This window comes from Bos javanicus, chromosome 13 (assembly GCF_032452875.1).
Source record: "Bos javanicus breed banteng chromosome 13, ARS-OSU_banteng_1.0, whole genome shotgun sequence".
In the NCBI taxonomy this organism is placed as follows: Eukaryota; Metazoa; Chordata; class Mammalia; order Artiodactyla; family Bovidae; genus Bos; species Bos javanicus.
In genome coordinates, this window is record NC_083880.1 from 79,754,960 (window position 1) to 79,769,087 (window position 14,128).

General features: G+C 51.1%; 1 protein-coding gene across 5 annotated transcripts in view; it reads right to left on the reverse strand.

Moving 5' to 3' along the window:
• The window catches only part of ZFP64 (ZFP64 zinc finger protein), a 75,899-nt gene that overhangs the window by 11,896 nt on the left and 49,875 nt on the right, over nt 1-14,128 (reverse strand). For 2 of the 5 annotated variants that reach the window (XM_061437983.1, XM_061437982.1), the window contains exons 6-7: nt 1,693-1,842; nt 1,486-1,548 (exon numbers count right to left, since the gene is read on the reverse strand). In XM_061437983.1, coding sequence (XP_061293967.1) covers nt 1,486-1,548; nt 1,693-1,842 — 213 coding nt within the window. Of the gene's footprint in view, nt 1-1,485; nt 1,549-1,692; nt 1,843-7,599; nt 13,116-14,128 lie in introns of those variants that run through there. The other 3 variants (XM_061437986.1, XM_061437984.1, XM_061437985.1) reach the window with 3 other exon arrangements.

The window sequence follows — 14,128 nt, forward strand, 5'->3', positions numbered from 1 at the left end:
TAAGACATTAATCTAGCCCCCGCCCAGCTCTCGAGGTCCTCCTGGTACCGTGGCCATAGGGGCCTGACAACCCGCAGGCCCCATCCTGTTCATGCGGGTTTCGGGACTGCCCCGAGGGAGAAGCACTGCCTGGTTACCCTCAGGACGGAGTCGCCCACTCTGAAGTTGCCTAACCCGGCCAACTTGATAGGGAGTCTCTCGTCTTTGTTCAAATGGCTCCTGCGGGCTGCAGGTGACTGCCATCATCCTGGCACCCCTATCTCCCGAGGCTTCACAAGGACGCCATTCACGATCCACCCTTCCCAGGCCAAGCTGGCTCTTTGCTCTCTAGCTTCCACAGCCCACCGTCCATTTCCAAGAGAGACTAGGTGTCCAGAAAGCTGTCCTCTTGACGCTGGAGCCTCGGTTTCAGCTGGGCATGTGGCTGCCCTTCTTGAAGCCATCTTCCAGCCCCGCTTCGTGCCTGGTGTGATGACTGAGTCCTGCTCATCATCCGGCTAGTCACCAGGAGGCCGCTTCAGGGGCCTGGCCTGGGGGAACCTCAGAGCCTTCCTCCCGCTTCAGTTCTCCACCAGCTGAGAGACTGAGGTCTGGAACAGCTGCCTCGGACCAGGAGACGAAGCTGTTTGTTAGAATGACAGCTATATCCCACCAGCTGGGGACTACCTGGCTTCTTAAATTGTACTTGAGAAAAAGAACACTGATTGTGTTTAAGTCATTTAGTCTGGTTTCTGTGAGAGCAGAGAGATCAGTATCTCAACTCACACAGCCAGAGGGTGTCTGTAACGAACTAGACGGTGTGTCTCCGGCTCTGTGCACCGCGTGGTCTTCCGTGACTATTCAGTAATCCCACTGTAGGGCCAGGAACAGTTATTTTTCATGCAGCTGTTAATATATGATGGGCTTACTCTTCTATTATTTGTAACAGCAGCCATAGGTAACAGGCGAGCCGGGCATGACAACAGGCAGTACGCAGTTTGCAGAGCCTGCTTCTAGGTCATTCCTTTGCTCCAGGACATCTGGTTTCTCTGCATTCTCAACAGCGTGGGTGGTTGCTCAGAAGGCACCTTCCATCCAGAAGCAGCCTCACCACTCTTACCCACGACCCCTATGGCCACAGGGCCTCTGTGCTGACCCTTCCTCTGCCCACCTCTCCAACCGCACCCCACACCCATTCTGCTCCGTCCACGCCTTTGCACAGCAATTCCCTCCCCCTGGAGTCCTTCCCTCTCCTCGCCCGACTCCTCAGCCATCTTTCCTACCTGAAGAGCCTCTTCTTCCAAAAAGTCTGCCATCACCAGCTTACGACAGTCTCCCCCCGCCTGTCAGTTACCATCACTGCCTTTGAGACTCTTCAGGTCCCAGCCTCTCCCACTAGATTGCGTCCTGAGGCAGAAACCTTCTGCGTCGGGCTCACCATCATACATTCGTGTTCTCGGGCTTTTTTCCAACATGCAACTTTGGAACAAACGAACGGGTACCTACCTGTGTGGATTCTTAGGTGGCGGTCCAGATCTTTCATGCCATGCACAGTTTTGAAGTGGCAACCTAGAAAAGAAAAAACAGGTTCCCTTAACAGAACCTCAAAGAGGAAGGTAGGAAGAATCTGAAATCCCGGCGAGTCAGTGCCTGAGCTCGCGTGGCCGCGCCGGGTACAGGGAAGGGGCTCAGTACATCGAGTCTACCCTTCACCTGGATAGCAGCAGTTGAAGGTCCTCTCCCCAAGGGTTGCTGTTGGTTCCTTTGACTCGGAGGGAAGAGCCGCGACAGGGGCTTTCTGGGCGTCACTGCCGTCAGCGGAGGGACAAGGTGGTTTGGGAACATCGTTATCTAGTTCCGAAGCTGAAATCGAGACAATGGAAAGTATTACTTGATTTCTCAAATATAAGCACCATGATCAGGAAGATGCCCTAGAGGAGGAAATGCCAACCCACTCCAACACTCTTGCCTGGGAAATCCCATGGACAGAGGGGCCTGGTGGGCTGCAGTCCACGGGGTCACAGAGTCGGACACAGCTGAGCACACAAGTCTTAGAGCAGCTTTGGGCTTATTTTACTTTCCCCTACTCCCCACCCCCCCAAAAACCCCCAAACATTACAGATTAGAAGCCATGCACATTCTGGTCTCAACCATCCTCTTCACCAACTTCCAGGAAGCAGAGGGGACAAAGGAACATGGAAATGTGCCAGGGACACGACTGCCAAGATCCAGGCTTTGCAACAGAGCCTCTCAAACGACGTGGGGGAAGACCTGGTTTGTAAAATAACTTCCAACCCACCAGGCTAGTGTTTTTAATAGAATAAACACAAAGTACGAGAAAAATGGAATAAGACAGTAAAAGCCCAAACGCTTCACATGTGACATAAAGCTGGATGTTTGCTGAGTTACTTTTAAATGTGGTTTCTGAACTTATTTTAATTCAACTCAGCAACAAGTCACAGACCACACTTCAAGTGTCACTGCTCTCCAGGTTAAAATGCCACCGTTTCAACCTGAAACGTGAAGAAAAACAAAACTAGAGACTAAAAGACTTGAGATGGTCTGCAGTATCAGGACTTTCTGGGATCCTGATTAAACATACTGTAAAATCCATTTAAGACCCCAGGATGTACCAACACTAAATGAACGTTTAAGGGAAGTTTTTAAGGCGTGAAGATGAAACTGAAGTTTTAAAGAGTATTCTAGTAGTTTGCATGCATTCACGCTCAGTCATGTCCAACTCTTCACAACCCCATGGACTGTAGCCCACCAGGCTTCTCTGTCCACAGGATTCTCTGGGCAAGGATACTGGAGTGGGGTTGCCACGCTCTCCTCCAGGGGATCTTCTAACCTAGGGATTGGATCGGACTCTCCTGCATGGACAGGTGGGTTCTTTATCACTGAGCCACATGGGAAGCCGTGTTCTAGTAGTTTGGGGATGGCTATTGATTGTACATGTCTGATGTGCATCAAAATAATCCCAGGCAGGGCAATGTCTGTATGAAGAAGCAATCGGCCACTTGTAACTAGTGATTGAAACCGAGCCTCTGGTTCATGAAGTTCATCGCATAACCCTCTGTTAGCAAGGCTGACCCAGGTGTAACTGTGGTTTCTGCCAGCCAAAACGGCCAGATTATTTCATAAGGTTCCATCTAACAGGAAACTTTAAAAACGTCTATAACAAAGACCAAGTGCTCCTCAAAGACTGTAAAGTGATTTCTCTCCAAATAGATTTAAGACCCAGTGAAAAGAGGTGCTGTCAATATTTTAAGTCTGAAAAGAAAAAATGTATTAAATAGTTTATGAATTACAGCCCAGAGTCAGGGACTTTTGATCCCAGGCTTCCCAGGCGGCTCAGTGGTAAAGAATCTGCCAGCCAAGTGGGAGATGTGGGTTTGATCTCTGGGTTGGGAAGATCCCCTGGAGAAGGAAATTGCAACCCACTCCAGTCTTCTTGCCTGGAAAATCCCATGGACGGAGGAGCCTGGTAGGCTACAGTCCATGGGGTGGCAAAGAGTCAGATACGACTAAGTGACTAACCCACTCAGTATTCTTGCCTGGGAAATCCCACGGACAGAGGGGCCTGGTAGGCTACAGACCGTGGGGTTCCAAAGAGTCAGACATGACTCAGTGACCGAACAACAAACAACACGGAAGGTGGATTCCGCTTTCCTTGACAGGCTGGTCAAAGCCAGCCTTCTTACCATAGAAGCTGCAGAACACGCTGATGAGGGCATAGGGTTTGCTTAGTCGCGTGCTAGCTGTGTGATTACTGGCAACTTACTCAACCTTTCCGAGCTTCGGTTTACTTCGCTGTAAAGAGGCATCACTGACCCGCCTCCGAGTAAGAAGAGATGTACTATGTAAATTCCCAGCACGGCGTCCAGCCTCCATCGCGTCAATGCTATCATAGGGCTTCAGCAAAAGGGCCGCAGGCATCACATCCAAGGAGCTGCGATGCTTGAAGCCCCTTAACAGGGACTGAACAAGGGACCCAGGCCCATGCCTTTCAACGGGGGGTCATTTTGCAACACCTGGGGACACTCTAGATTGTGACGATCGTGTGCACACGTTTGTGATGTGGCATCTAGTACGTGGAGGCCAGGGACGTTGCTCACCACCCAGTGATGCACGGGACCCCCCCCGCAACACAGAACCACCTCAACTGGGGGTTAAACGGAGTCTCCAAGGCCTCACCCACATTAACTGGGGCGGGGGTGAGCCCAGGAACGCGTTTTAAAGCACACCAACCTCATACTACTCTCTAAGCCTTTGATCTCAAGGGGTGGTCCTCAGAGCACTAACGCCAGCATGATCCAAGAGCCTGTTAGAGAGGCAGAACCTCGGCTCTCAGACGTACAGAATCTGCGCTTTAACAAGATCCCCAGGTGAGGCCCATGCCCATCAAGTGGGGAGAAGCACAACTCCAAGCCATAGCTTCTCAAACTACCCGCGCATCACAGTCACCTGGAGGGCTTGTTAAGGTACAGGTGGCAGGGCCTCCCCCTCCGGAGGTCCAGAGTGGAGCTGGCAGTGTTTCATTTCTAACAAGTTCCCAGCTGATGCTGCTGGTCTGGGGACCACACTAAGACTTTCTGCTGTGCGGGAAGAGAACCTGGCTCAGAGCTGCTGCTCAAGGCTGCTGGGCCAAAGTTTTCAGCGAATCAGAAAACTTGGCAGGTCTGAAGTCCATCACTGTGCTTCTCAGAGGAAGGCAAAACCTTGCATTGCTTAGCAATTCACGTGTTAAGGAAAGAAAGCCATTCAACTCCTGAGGGTTTTTAATCCCACCGAAACCAAGAAGACTGGAAAGCTAAGTAGTAGGCTGTGAAGCACAGTGGTTTACGATCCTGCCTGGGAAGCCAGCTGATAAAGAATTGAATTGGAATCTGAAACTTATTAGCTGTGTGACCCTGGCTGAGTTCCTCAGTTTCCACATTTATAAAATGAGGATTTTGGTCCCCATTTCCCAGGTTTAGACGAAGATTAAACTCCTTAACATACTTCCGTAAAAGAACCTTCTGAGTCAGCACTATACAGATGCTCCTGGTTATATTCACGGATGTGCACACACACGAGCCAGCAAATTCTCAGGGAGAGGGAAACAGTTCACAGTGCCGATGGGAAGGCAGGCAGAGGGAGACTGTTGGGTTAAAGCTCTCAGAAAACTGTGCCCAAGGCTATAAAGGGTCACCCAGGCAGAAAACGGCAGAGCTTCAGAGGCGACTTCCTTCTTCCAGGAAAGGAAGGAAGGTGGGAAGCCTGCTCTCCTGAGACAGGTGCAGCTGGGGCGGAGACCCTTCTAGGCTGGAGGAGGAGGTGGGCCGCATCTGACAGTGAGAACTCAGGGTAGCACAATGGCCCTTCTAACCTTTTGAGAAACTGCTGGTGTTCTTTTGGCAAGGCTGTTTTCCTGCCTCTAGTAGCTTTTCTCTGGTGGTGACTGAAGTCTACCAACTGATCTGAGTCATTCTGTCTCCTCCAGAAGCTACATGAGTTGCAAAGCCATCTGCAAATTAAGAGCAGCCCAACCTTAAAAAATGGGCTTCTGAGGTGGGTCATTAGTAGAGAATCCACCTGCCAATGCAGGAGATGCAGGCATGTGAGTTCAATCCCTGGGATGGGGAAATATCCTGGAGGAGGAAATGGCACCCCACTCCAGTATTCTTGCCTGGAAAATCCCACGGACAGAGGAGCCCGGTGGGCTACAGTCCATGAGGTTGGAGAAGAGTCAGACACAACTTAGCGACTAAGCGCACGAGCGCACACGCACACACGCACGCCCAACCTTAAAAAAAAGGGCAGGCCTCTAGCTCAGCAGAGCAGACCCGAGACAAGTGCAGGGGAACATCAGTTACAGGGCTGTTTTTCTCTGCAGTGGTGGCTGGTGTTGAGGTGCCCTGGCACCCCCTAGTGCCGCACAACACAGAACACCCTCCCCAACCCCTCCAAACACAGCAAGGCTCCAGGAGTTTGCCGTCCAAGCGCCGTTTGCAGGAGTAAAAAGTAGCCCATAGCACTCACTCTGGACAGCCTGTGTTTCTTCAAGAAAGGTCTTATATTATCGCTCCCCCGACAAGACTCAACATCCCCAGTACCACCCCAACTCTTCTTTACAGAGGATCCGCAGCCCTGCCCCACCCCCAGGAAGACCCTGGTTCTGCCTGCCTATCCGCACTCTACACCTTGAGCGCAGAGACAGGGTGTTTTGGTTGCAGAAGTTTTACCCAGCCAAGCTTTACTTTTATATACAAACCACCAGTTTAGGAGTGGCTTCGTTAAGCTGCTCCTCTCCTCCACTGCCTCCCTGGGAGCAGTGCGGTCATCAGAACCCACCAGAGACCTGCTGCTGGAGGTCTGCCCTTTTTCGCAGAAGAGACCAGATCCCCCTTCTCCCTTGCGGAGGCGCGGGGGGGGGGGGGGGAGAGGGAGAGGGAGAAGGGGAGAAAGTTCCAGTAAGGGCACCTCTCAACAGCTCCTGGCTAAGCAAAAGGCAGCAACTCATCGCGGGGGTGGGTGGGGTGGAGAGACCTGAAATAGGAACCTACACGGTCTTACCGGAGAACAAGATGATCACAACGGGAAGCGCCTTAGAAATGCAGATTCCCCGACTCCACTCCACCCCTGGGATTCCACGAGCGCGGGGTGGGAGCCGGAGGAATCCAGTGAGTTCTCAAAGCTCCCCAACCCGCAGGGTCTTCGGAAGCAGAGGCTGCCTCGGGGCACTCAGGGTTGCCCAGGGTCTCCAGGCTTCTCCTGGAACCCCTCTAACCCTACACCCCACCACCGTCCTGACCCCGCTCCCGCCCCAAACCCTGGCGCCACTTCAGAGTAAAAGTCGACACCCTCACTGGAGCCCGGGGCCCCCGGCCCTTCTCAGACCTCAGCCGGACACCCCCGCCCCAGCTCCAGCCTCGCTGACGCCCTCGGCCGTCTCTACCGCTAGCTCAAAGCCTCAGGAGTTTTCCTCGACGGTGCCCTCCGCCGAGAGGCCGCCCCCAGGCAGCACCCCGGCCCCTCCCAGCTCGATGTTGTCCCAGCGCTCACCCCGAACACGCCGCACGCGCCACCGCTTTATCTCGGGAGTCACCGCTCCGGTCCCCAGCGGCCTCGAGCTCCAGGAAGACAGGAACCGGTCGCAGTGCCTCCGCTCCAGCACCTCTCTCCAGGGCCCGGCAGAAGCTCGGACATTCCGCCCCCAACACCCACGAAGACGCCTGGGGTCTCAGAACGCCCACCTCCGAGGCGCACAGCCCCAGCCCGGCGCCAAGGAGGCCGGGCACGCCGAAGGCTGCCTCCGGAGGGATCTCAGAGCATCCTTCCAAGGTGTGCGAGAGACGAACCGTCATCGAATAGCGCTTGGGGGACTGGGGGGCAGGAGTGGTTGCAGGAGAGCGACTCCGGGAGCGACGTAATCTACCCGAGAAGGGTTAATTCACAAGGGTGTGTGTGTGTAACTTAGAAAGGCAAGGGTAACAAGGTCTGAGCCCCAGAACTCCAGTTGGAAGCCTCACCGCCCCGCCCCGCCCAAGCCCAAGGGCCGGGAGCTCGCATCCACGTGGGTCTGCGGAAAGTCGGAGAAAACCGCCCCCAGCACCCGGGGTCCCCGGCGCCACTCACCCGGCTCCCCCGCCGCCTCCGGGGCCGCCTCGGCTAACTCCCGGCTCTCGGACTGCGGCTGCTCGGAGCTGAGATGCTGGGGCCTGGCCTGCTTGCGCCGCGACATGGCGTTAGGATTGGGGCTCTGGCGACTCCCTGCGAGCGGCCAGCCTCACACAGCCAATTCCCGGAGTTCGAGAATTAACCAGGCTCGGCCGGAGAGCGCACGTCCCGGCAATCCTGCTCATCAGCCCAGCAGGACGGTTTATCAGGAGCCCTGGCTGCGGACTGGCCCGCAGCCAAACCTCTGGACTCCAGGGGAAGCGCGGGGCGGACCCGGGCAGCCCACACCGGCTGGGAGCTCGTTAGAAATGCAGACTCTCGGGCTCCACCCCGGACCCGCGGAATCAGAATCTGCATTTTAACAAGCTCCCCAGGTGATTCGCATGCACATTAAAGTTTGAGAAACCGTGTCTGCATTTTAATGAGGTCCCCAGGTGATTCGTTTGCCCATTAAAATTTTAGAAGCACAGCTCTCCTCCAACTTTAATGTGCGCGCGAATCACTGGGGATCTCGTTAAAATGCAGATTCTGACTCAGTGGGTCTGGGATGGGGCCTGAGCTTCTGTATTTCTAACGAGCTCCCAGGTGAGGCGGCTGCTGCCCAGGCAGCGCTTTTAGATTCTGGCTTAATTGGTCTGGACCGAACCCTGGACACTGGTGTGTATATATATATTAAAAAAAAATTTTTTTTTAAGTTCCCCAGGTTATTCTGATGTGCAGCCAAGGTTGGGAAGCACGACTTGCACTCGTGGCTGCGTATTCGAATTTAAATTTTAAATTAGGCTACAGTTGCAGGGTGAACCCACTGGTCCTGGAAGAGCTGGGTAAAAATGCAGTTTCCGCAAGTTTTCGCTTCAGGCAGCCCAGGAATCTGTATTTCTGCGCAGCGTCTTCCCCATCCGCCCCCTCTCCTCGCCCGGTCCTGGGACTCCGGCACCCGTGGTCCGAGACCACACAGAGGAAGCCTGGGGCCAAGAGGGGGGCGGACCCCGCCCGGCAGGTGACCGAGGCGAGGTCCTGGGAGCGGGGGGCGGTTGAGCTAATTGGTGTTCTTGCTCAGACTGGCTGGGTCTTGATGAGACCCGAGGGGACCCCTCCTGGCAGCAGGTAAACGACATCCAACTGGGAGCAGAACGCCACCTACGAGCCCCAGGTGTTTGCGCTCTTCGGTTGGGGAGTTACTTAAGGCGGGCTGTGCCCGGAGCTTGCCCGAACCTGAGAGTCACGTGGGGCCTTTGGGTAAAAAGGTTCAGCTTTGAACCCGTGGGGGCGGGGCCTGGGAATCCGTATTTGTAACATAGCCGCCGGTGAGTTTTTCTTCAGTGGCTGCTTCGGCCCCGTGCGGTTTCCGCTTCATCCAGTAATTCATTCACCTTTTGTGAAGTTTACCCTTGACAAACCCCAGGGGACTGCCTGCGAGAAGCGCATTTTTATATTTCTCAAAGACAGCTGTTTTCCTCAAATTTCCTGTTGATTTTCAAGTTGTAGATTGATTGTAAACATGTCTGTGTAAAACCCAGTGAAGTCACTCAAGGTTAAATTTTCACGACGTTTATTAAAAGCAACTTTTAAAGCTTTCTTTGGGATGTGTGCCTAAGTGCACATGTGGTGGTGGCGGCTTAGTCGCTAAGTCGTGTCCGACTCTTTCGGCCCCGTGCACTGTAGCCTGCCAGTCTCCCCTGTCCATGGAATTTCCCAGGCAAGGATACTGGAGCGGGTTGCCCTTTCCTTCTCCAGGGGATCTTCCTGGCCCGGGGTGGAGGGTTGAACCCGCATCTCCTGCGTTTCACTGAAGGCGGGCTCTTTGCTGAGTGAGCCACCAGGGAAGCCCTCCGGGCACACACGCAGGGAAAGCCGCTTCAGGACATCCATGCCGGCTTGTTTGTTGTGTGTCTTTCTGAAATGTCTCAGAAGGATTATTAGGTGGCACTTGTTGCCTCTTGTTGTTCAGTCGCTCAGTCGTGTCCAACTCTTTGCGACCCCATGGACTGCAGCACGCCAGGCTTCCCTGTCTTTCACCATCTCCCAGAGTTTGCTCAAACTCAGTCCATTGAGTCAATGGTGCCATCTCACTCCAACCATCTCACTTCACCCTCTGTCGTCCCCTTCTGCCCTCAATCTTTCCCAGCATCAGGGTCTTTTCCAATGAGTTGGTTCTTCGCATTCAGTTCACTTCAGTCGCTCAGTGGTGTCTGACTCTTTGCGACCCCATGAATCGCAGCACGCCAGGCCTCCCTGTCCATCACCAACTCCCGGAGTTCACTGAGACTCACGTCCACTGAGTCAGTGATGCCATCCAGCCATCTCATCCTCTGTCGTCCCCTTCTCCTGCCCCCAATCCCTCCCAGCATCAGAGTCTTTTCCAATGAGTCAACTCTTCGCACTTCGCATGAGGTGGCCAAAGTACTGGAGTTTAAGCTTCAGCATCATTCCTTCCAAAGAAATCCCAGGGCTGATCTCCTTCAGAATGGACTGGTTGGATCTCCTTGCAGTCCAAGGGACTCTCAAGAGTCTTCTCCAACACCACAGTTCAAAAACATCAATTCTTCGGCGCTAGCCATCTTCACAGTCCAACTCTCACATCCATACATGACCACAGGAAAAACCATAGCCTTGACTAGACGAACCTTTGTTGGCGAAGTAATGTCTCTGCTTTTGAATATGCCATCTAGGTTGGTCATAACTTTCCTTCCAAGGAGTAAGCGTCTTTTAATTTCATGGCTGCAGTCACCATCTGCAGTGATTTTGGAGCCCAGAAAAATAAAGTCTGACACTGTTTCCACTGTTTCCCCATCTATTTCCCATGAAGTGATGGGACCAGATGCCATGATCTTTGTTTTCTGAATGTTGAGCTTTAAGCCAACTTGTTCACTCTCCACTTTCACTTTCATCAAGAGGCTTTTGAGTTCCTCTTCACTTTCTGCCATAAGGGTGGTGTCATCTGCATATCTGAGGTTATTGATATTTCTCCCGGCAATCTTGAGTCCAGCTTGTGTTTCTTCCAGCCCAGCGTTTGTCATGATGTACTCTGCATATAAGTTAAATAAGCAGGGTGATAATATACAGCCTTGACGTACTCTTTTTCCTATTTGGAACCAGTCTGGTGTTCCATGTCCAGTTCTAACTGTTGCTTCTTGACCTGCATACAGGTTTCTCAAGAGGCAGGTCAGGTGGTCTGGTATTCCCATCTCTTGAAGAATTTTCACAGTTTGTTGTGACCCACACAAAGGCTTTGGTGTAGTCAATAAAGCAGAAGTAGATTTTTTTTTTTTAACTCCCTTGCTTTTTTGATGATGTAATGGATGTTGGCAATTTGATCTCTGGTTCCTCTGCCTTTCCTAAATCCAGCTTGAACATCTGGAAGTTCCCCTATCAGGGTTCAAACCTGTGGTGCCTGCACTGGGGGCGTGGAGTCTTATCTGCTGGACTGCTAGGGAAGTTCCTTAGTTACTTCTCATTCTTTATATATATAACTTTTATCTTGATTTTTTAAAAATAGTTGTTAGGTAGTTCCCTTTCTTCACAGAGAAAGTCAATTTTTAAGGCTTGTCACTTTGTAAAAGAAAAATGGAGTATATATGTAATTTTGATAATTTAAGCAAGCATTTTGCCAAGAGATAATGCATGTGAATTATACAGGAGATTTTCCCTAGTCACTCAGCATCTCCTTACAAAGCATTGCAAAGATTCCAGAGTTAGTATCCTATCATTACAAAGCACATGTACTGGGGGAGCCGAGGTGAGAATCCCAGCTCTGAGACCACGTGGCCTTGAGAAAGCTGCCCTGTGCCTCAGTTTTCCCATCAATAAAATGGGGATGCTAATACACCCAGGGTGGTAGCGAGGGTGACTGAACTTCATACGTGTAAAGTACAGGGAACAGTGTCTGCTACAGAGGCGGGACTGTAAATGTGAACAGTTATTTATAACAGTAGGGTAAGAGATATAGTTATCTATAATAGCAGCGAATGCTCATCTAGAACTGGTGGTTCCTGCAATTCCCTGGAAGTCCAGTGATTAGGACTCTGGGCTTTCACTGTTGAGGACCCGGGTTTGATCCCTGGTTGGAGAACTAAGATCCCACAAGCTTCATGGTATGACTAAAAAAAAAAAAAAAAGAATTGGTGGTTCCAGTGAACTTGATACAGATCCTTGTTTTCTGTGGGAATAAACAGGGAGCAAACAAGCGTGTGCTGACATGAGCAGCCCTTCTGAGCTACATATTCTCATGCCTTCGTGCCAGTTTCTTCTCTGGTAAATAAGTACTAATACTCATTTAATTAGTCGAGTAATTTCTTTTCTAAGAGAAATAAATAAAAACACAATTCTCTCTCTGACTGTTCCCAGAGAAGAAAACTATAGCTCATAAGAATTTGAGAAGGTCCAAGCTCACTTACAATGAAAGAAATACAAGTCAAAAATACATTGAAGTACTATTTTATATCCTGTCTGAATAGAAAAGATAAACACACGCACACCCCAGGTTAGTGGAGGGGAGTGAGTGTACGCTGTGGTCCAGCTATTCCTCTCCCAGTGCCCTTTTCAAACTGTGTGTGGGCATCACTGGGGACCTTGTTAAAAAGCAGATTCTGACTCCAGTGCAGAAGAATGACCTGGGGATCATGCTAAATGCAGATTCTGGGCAAGAAATGTGTAATAGGCATTCGGCATCATTAATTATAAGGGTGGTGGTGGTTTAGTTGCTAAGTTGTGTCCGACTCTTCGAGACCCCGTGGACTGTAACTTGCCAGGCTTCTCTGTCTATGGGATTTCCCAGGCAAGAATACTGGACTAGGACTAGATCAAACCTGGGTCTCCTGCACTGCAGGCGGATTCTTTACCGACTAAGCCACCAGGGAAGCCCAATTATTGGAATGAATATTAACCATAAAGTCCTTTTTTTTTTTTTTTTAACCTATCAGCTCAATAAAAATTGGGAATGCTGATAACATCTACTTTTAGTAAGAGCGCAAGGAGGTCAGTCCTCTGGTGCATTGCTGGTGGGAGTGTGAGTGTTTATAGTCCCTTTGGAGGGCAATCTGGCAATGAGTCTTTAGACTCGCCCTGCCAACGGCCTGCCAGGTCCGCTTCCCATCGATTCTGCACAGAAACGGGTGCACCTGTGCCAAGGGGGCAGGTCTGAGGATGTTTGTTGCAATACCACTGTCACAGCAAGAGCCCTTGAGCGACAACCTAAATGCCGACAGTAGAGGAACGGTTAGATTCAACTGTGGCTTAGCCACATCAGACAGCAAATAACGGTACTCAGGCAGATTCATGGTCACAGGCATGGCTAGAGCTCTAGATAAGACTGCACTGAGGAGGAAAAACAGGTCCTACAAAGACATGAAAGTGAAAGTCGCTCAGTCGTGTCCGACTCTTTGTGACCCAGTGGACTGCACAGTCCATGGATTCTCCAGGCCAGAACACTGGAGTGGGTAGCCTTTCCCTTCTCCAGGGGATCTTCCCAACACAGGGATGGAGCCCAGGTCTCCCGCATTGCAGATGGATTCTTTACCAGCTGAGCCACCGGGGAAGCCCACATAGACAGAAACACATATTCCATTCCACATGTTTCCAGTGGTAAAAAAATGAATGTCCAGGGGCAAAACGTTTCAGCAGAATGCACACTGGCCATGGGATTCCCATAGGTGGCTCAGTGGTAAAGAATCTGCCTGCCACTGCAGGAGACACAGGTTCGATCCCTGGGTTGGGAAGATCCCCTGGGGGAGGAAATGGCACCCCACTCCAGTATTCTTGCCTGGAGAATCCCACGGACAGAGAAGCCTGGTGGGCTACAGTCCATGGGGTTGCAAAGAGTGGGACATGACTGAGAGACTGAGCACGCATGCGTACTGGCCATGCGTTAAGGAAGCTGTGAGCAGGGAGTAGTTTGGAAGGGGAAGGATTGGAGAGCCTAAAATATCCACAGATGTGCCTAAGAGAACATTATACCCAGTAATATTTTTTTTTAAATAGGGAGGAGCGGGTTCACATACTACTTTATGGTTAAAAGTTAATAATTAAAATTACTAAGTTATGGTTATATAATACAATGGAATAAATTCTTTGTGACCATAAAAATAGTTTCCCTGTGCACGGATAGAATATTCTTCAAGACGCACGCACACACGCAATAGTATTGTGATAAAATTGAACACATTTACATATACGCACATTCTCGCATAAACCTGTGAATGTAGAGGAGACCAGGTTGCTGGTAACATGAGTTACCTCTGGCGACACGACAGCAGTATTTGTGACGCAGTCGTCTGAGTGATGGACATCTTGGCTGTATGCCTTTTCACACTCTTTTAAGTTTGAAAATTTTAAATTTGGCACACGTACAAGAACGTACAAAACATAAACGTGCAATTTAAGGAATGACACCTGAATAACCATCAACACAGGAAGAAGTGGAAGATTCTTAGCACCAAAGACGCCCTTCACGCGCTCCATCTCAGCTTCTCCTTCCTTCAGCCACCTG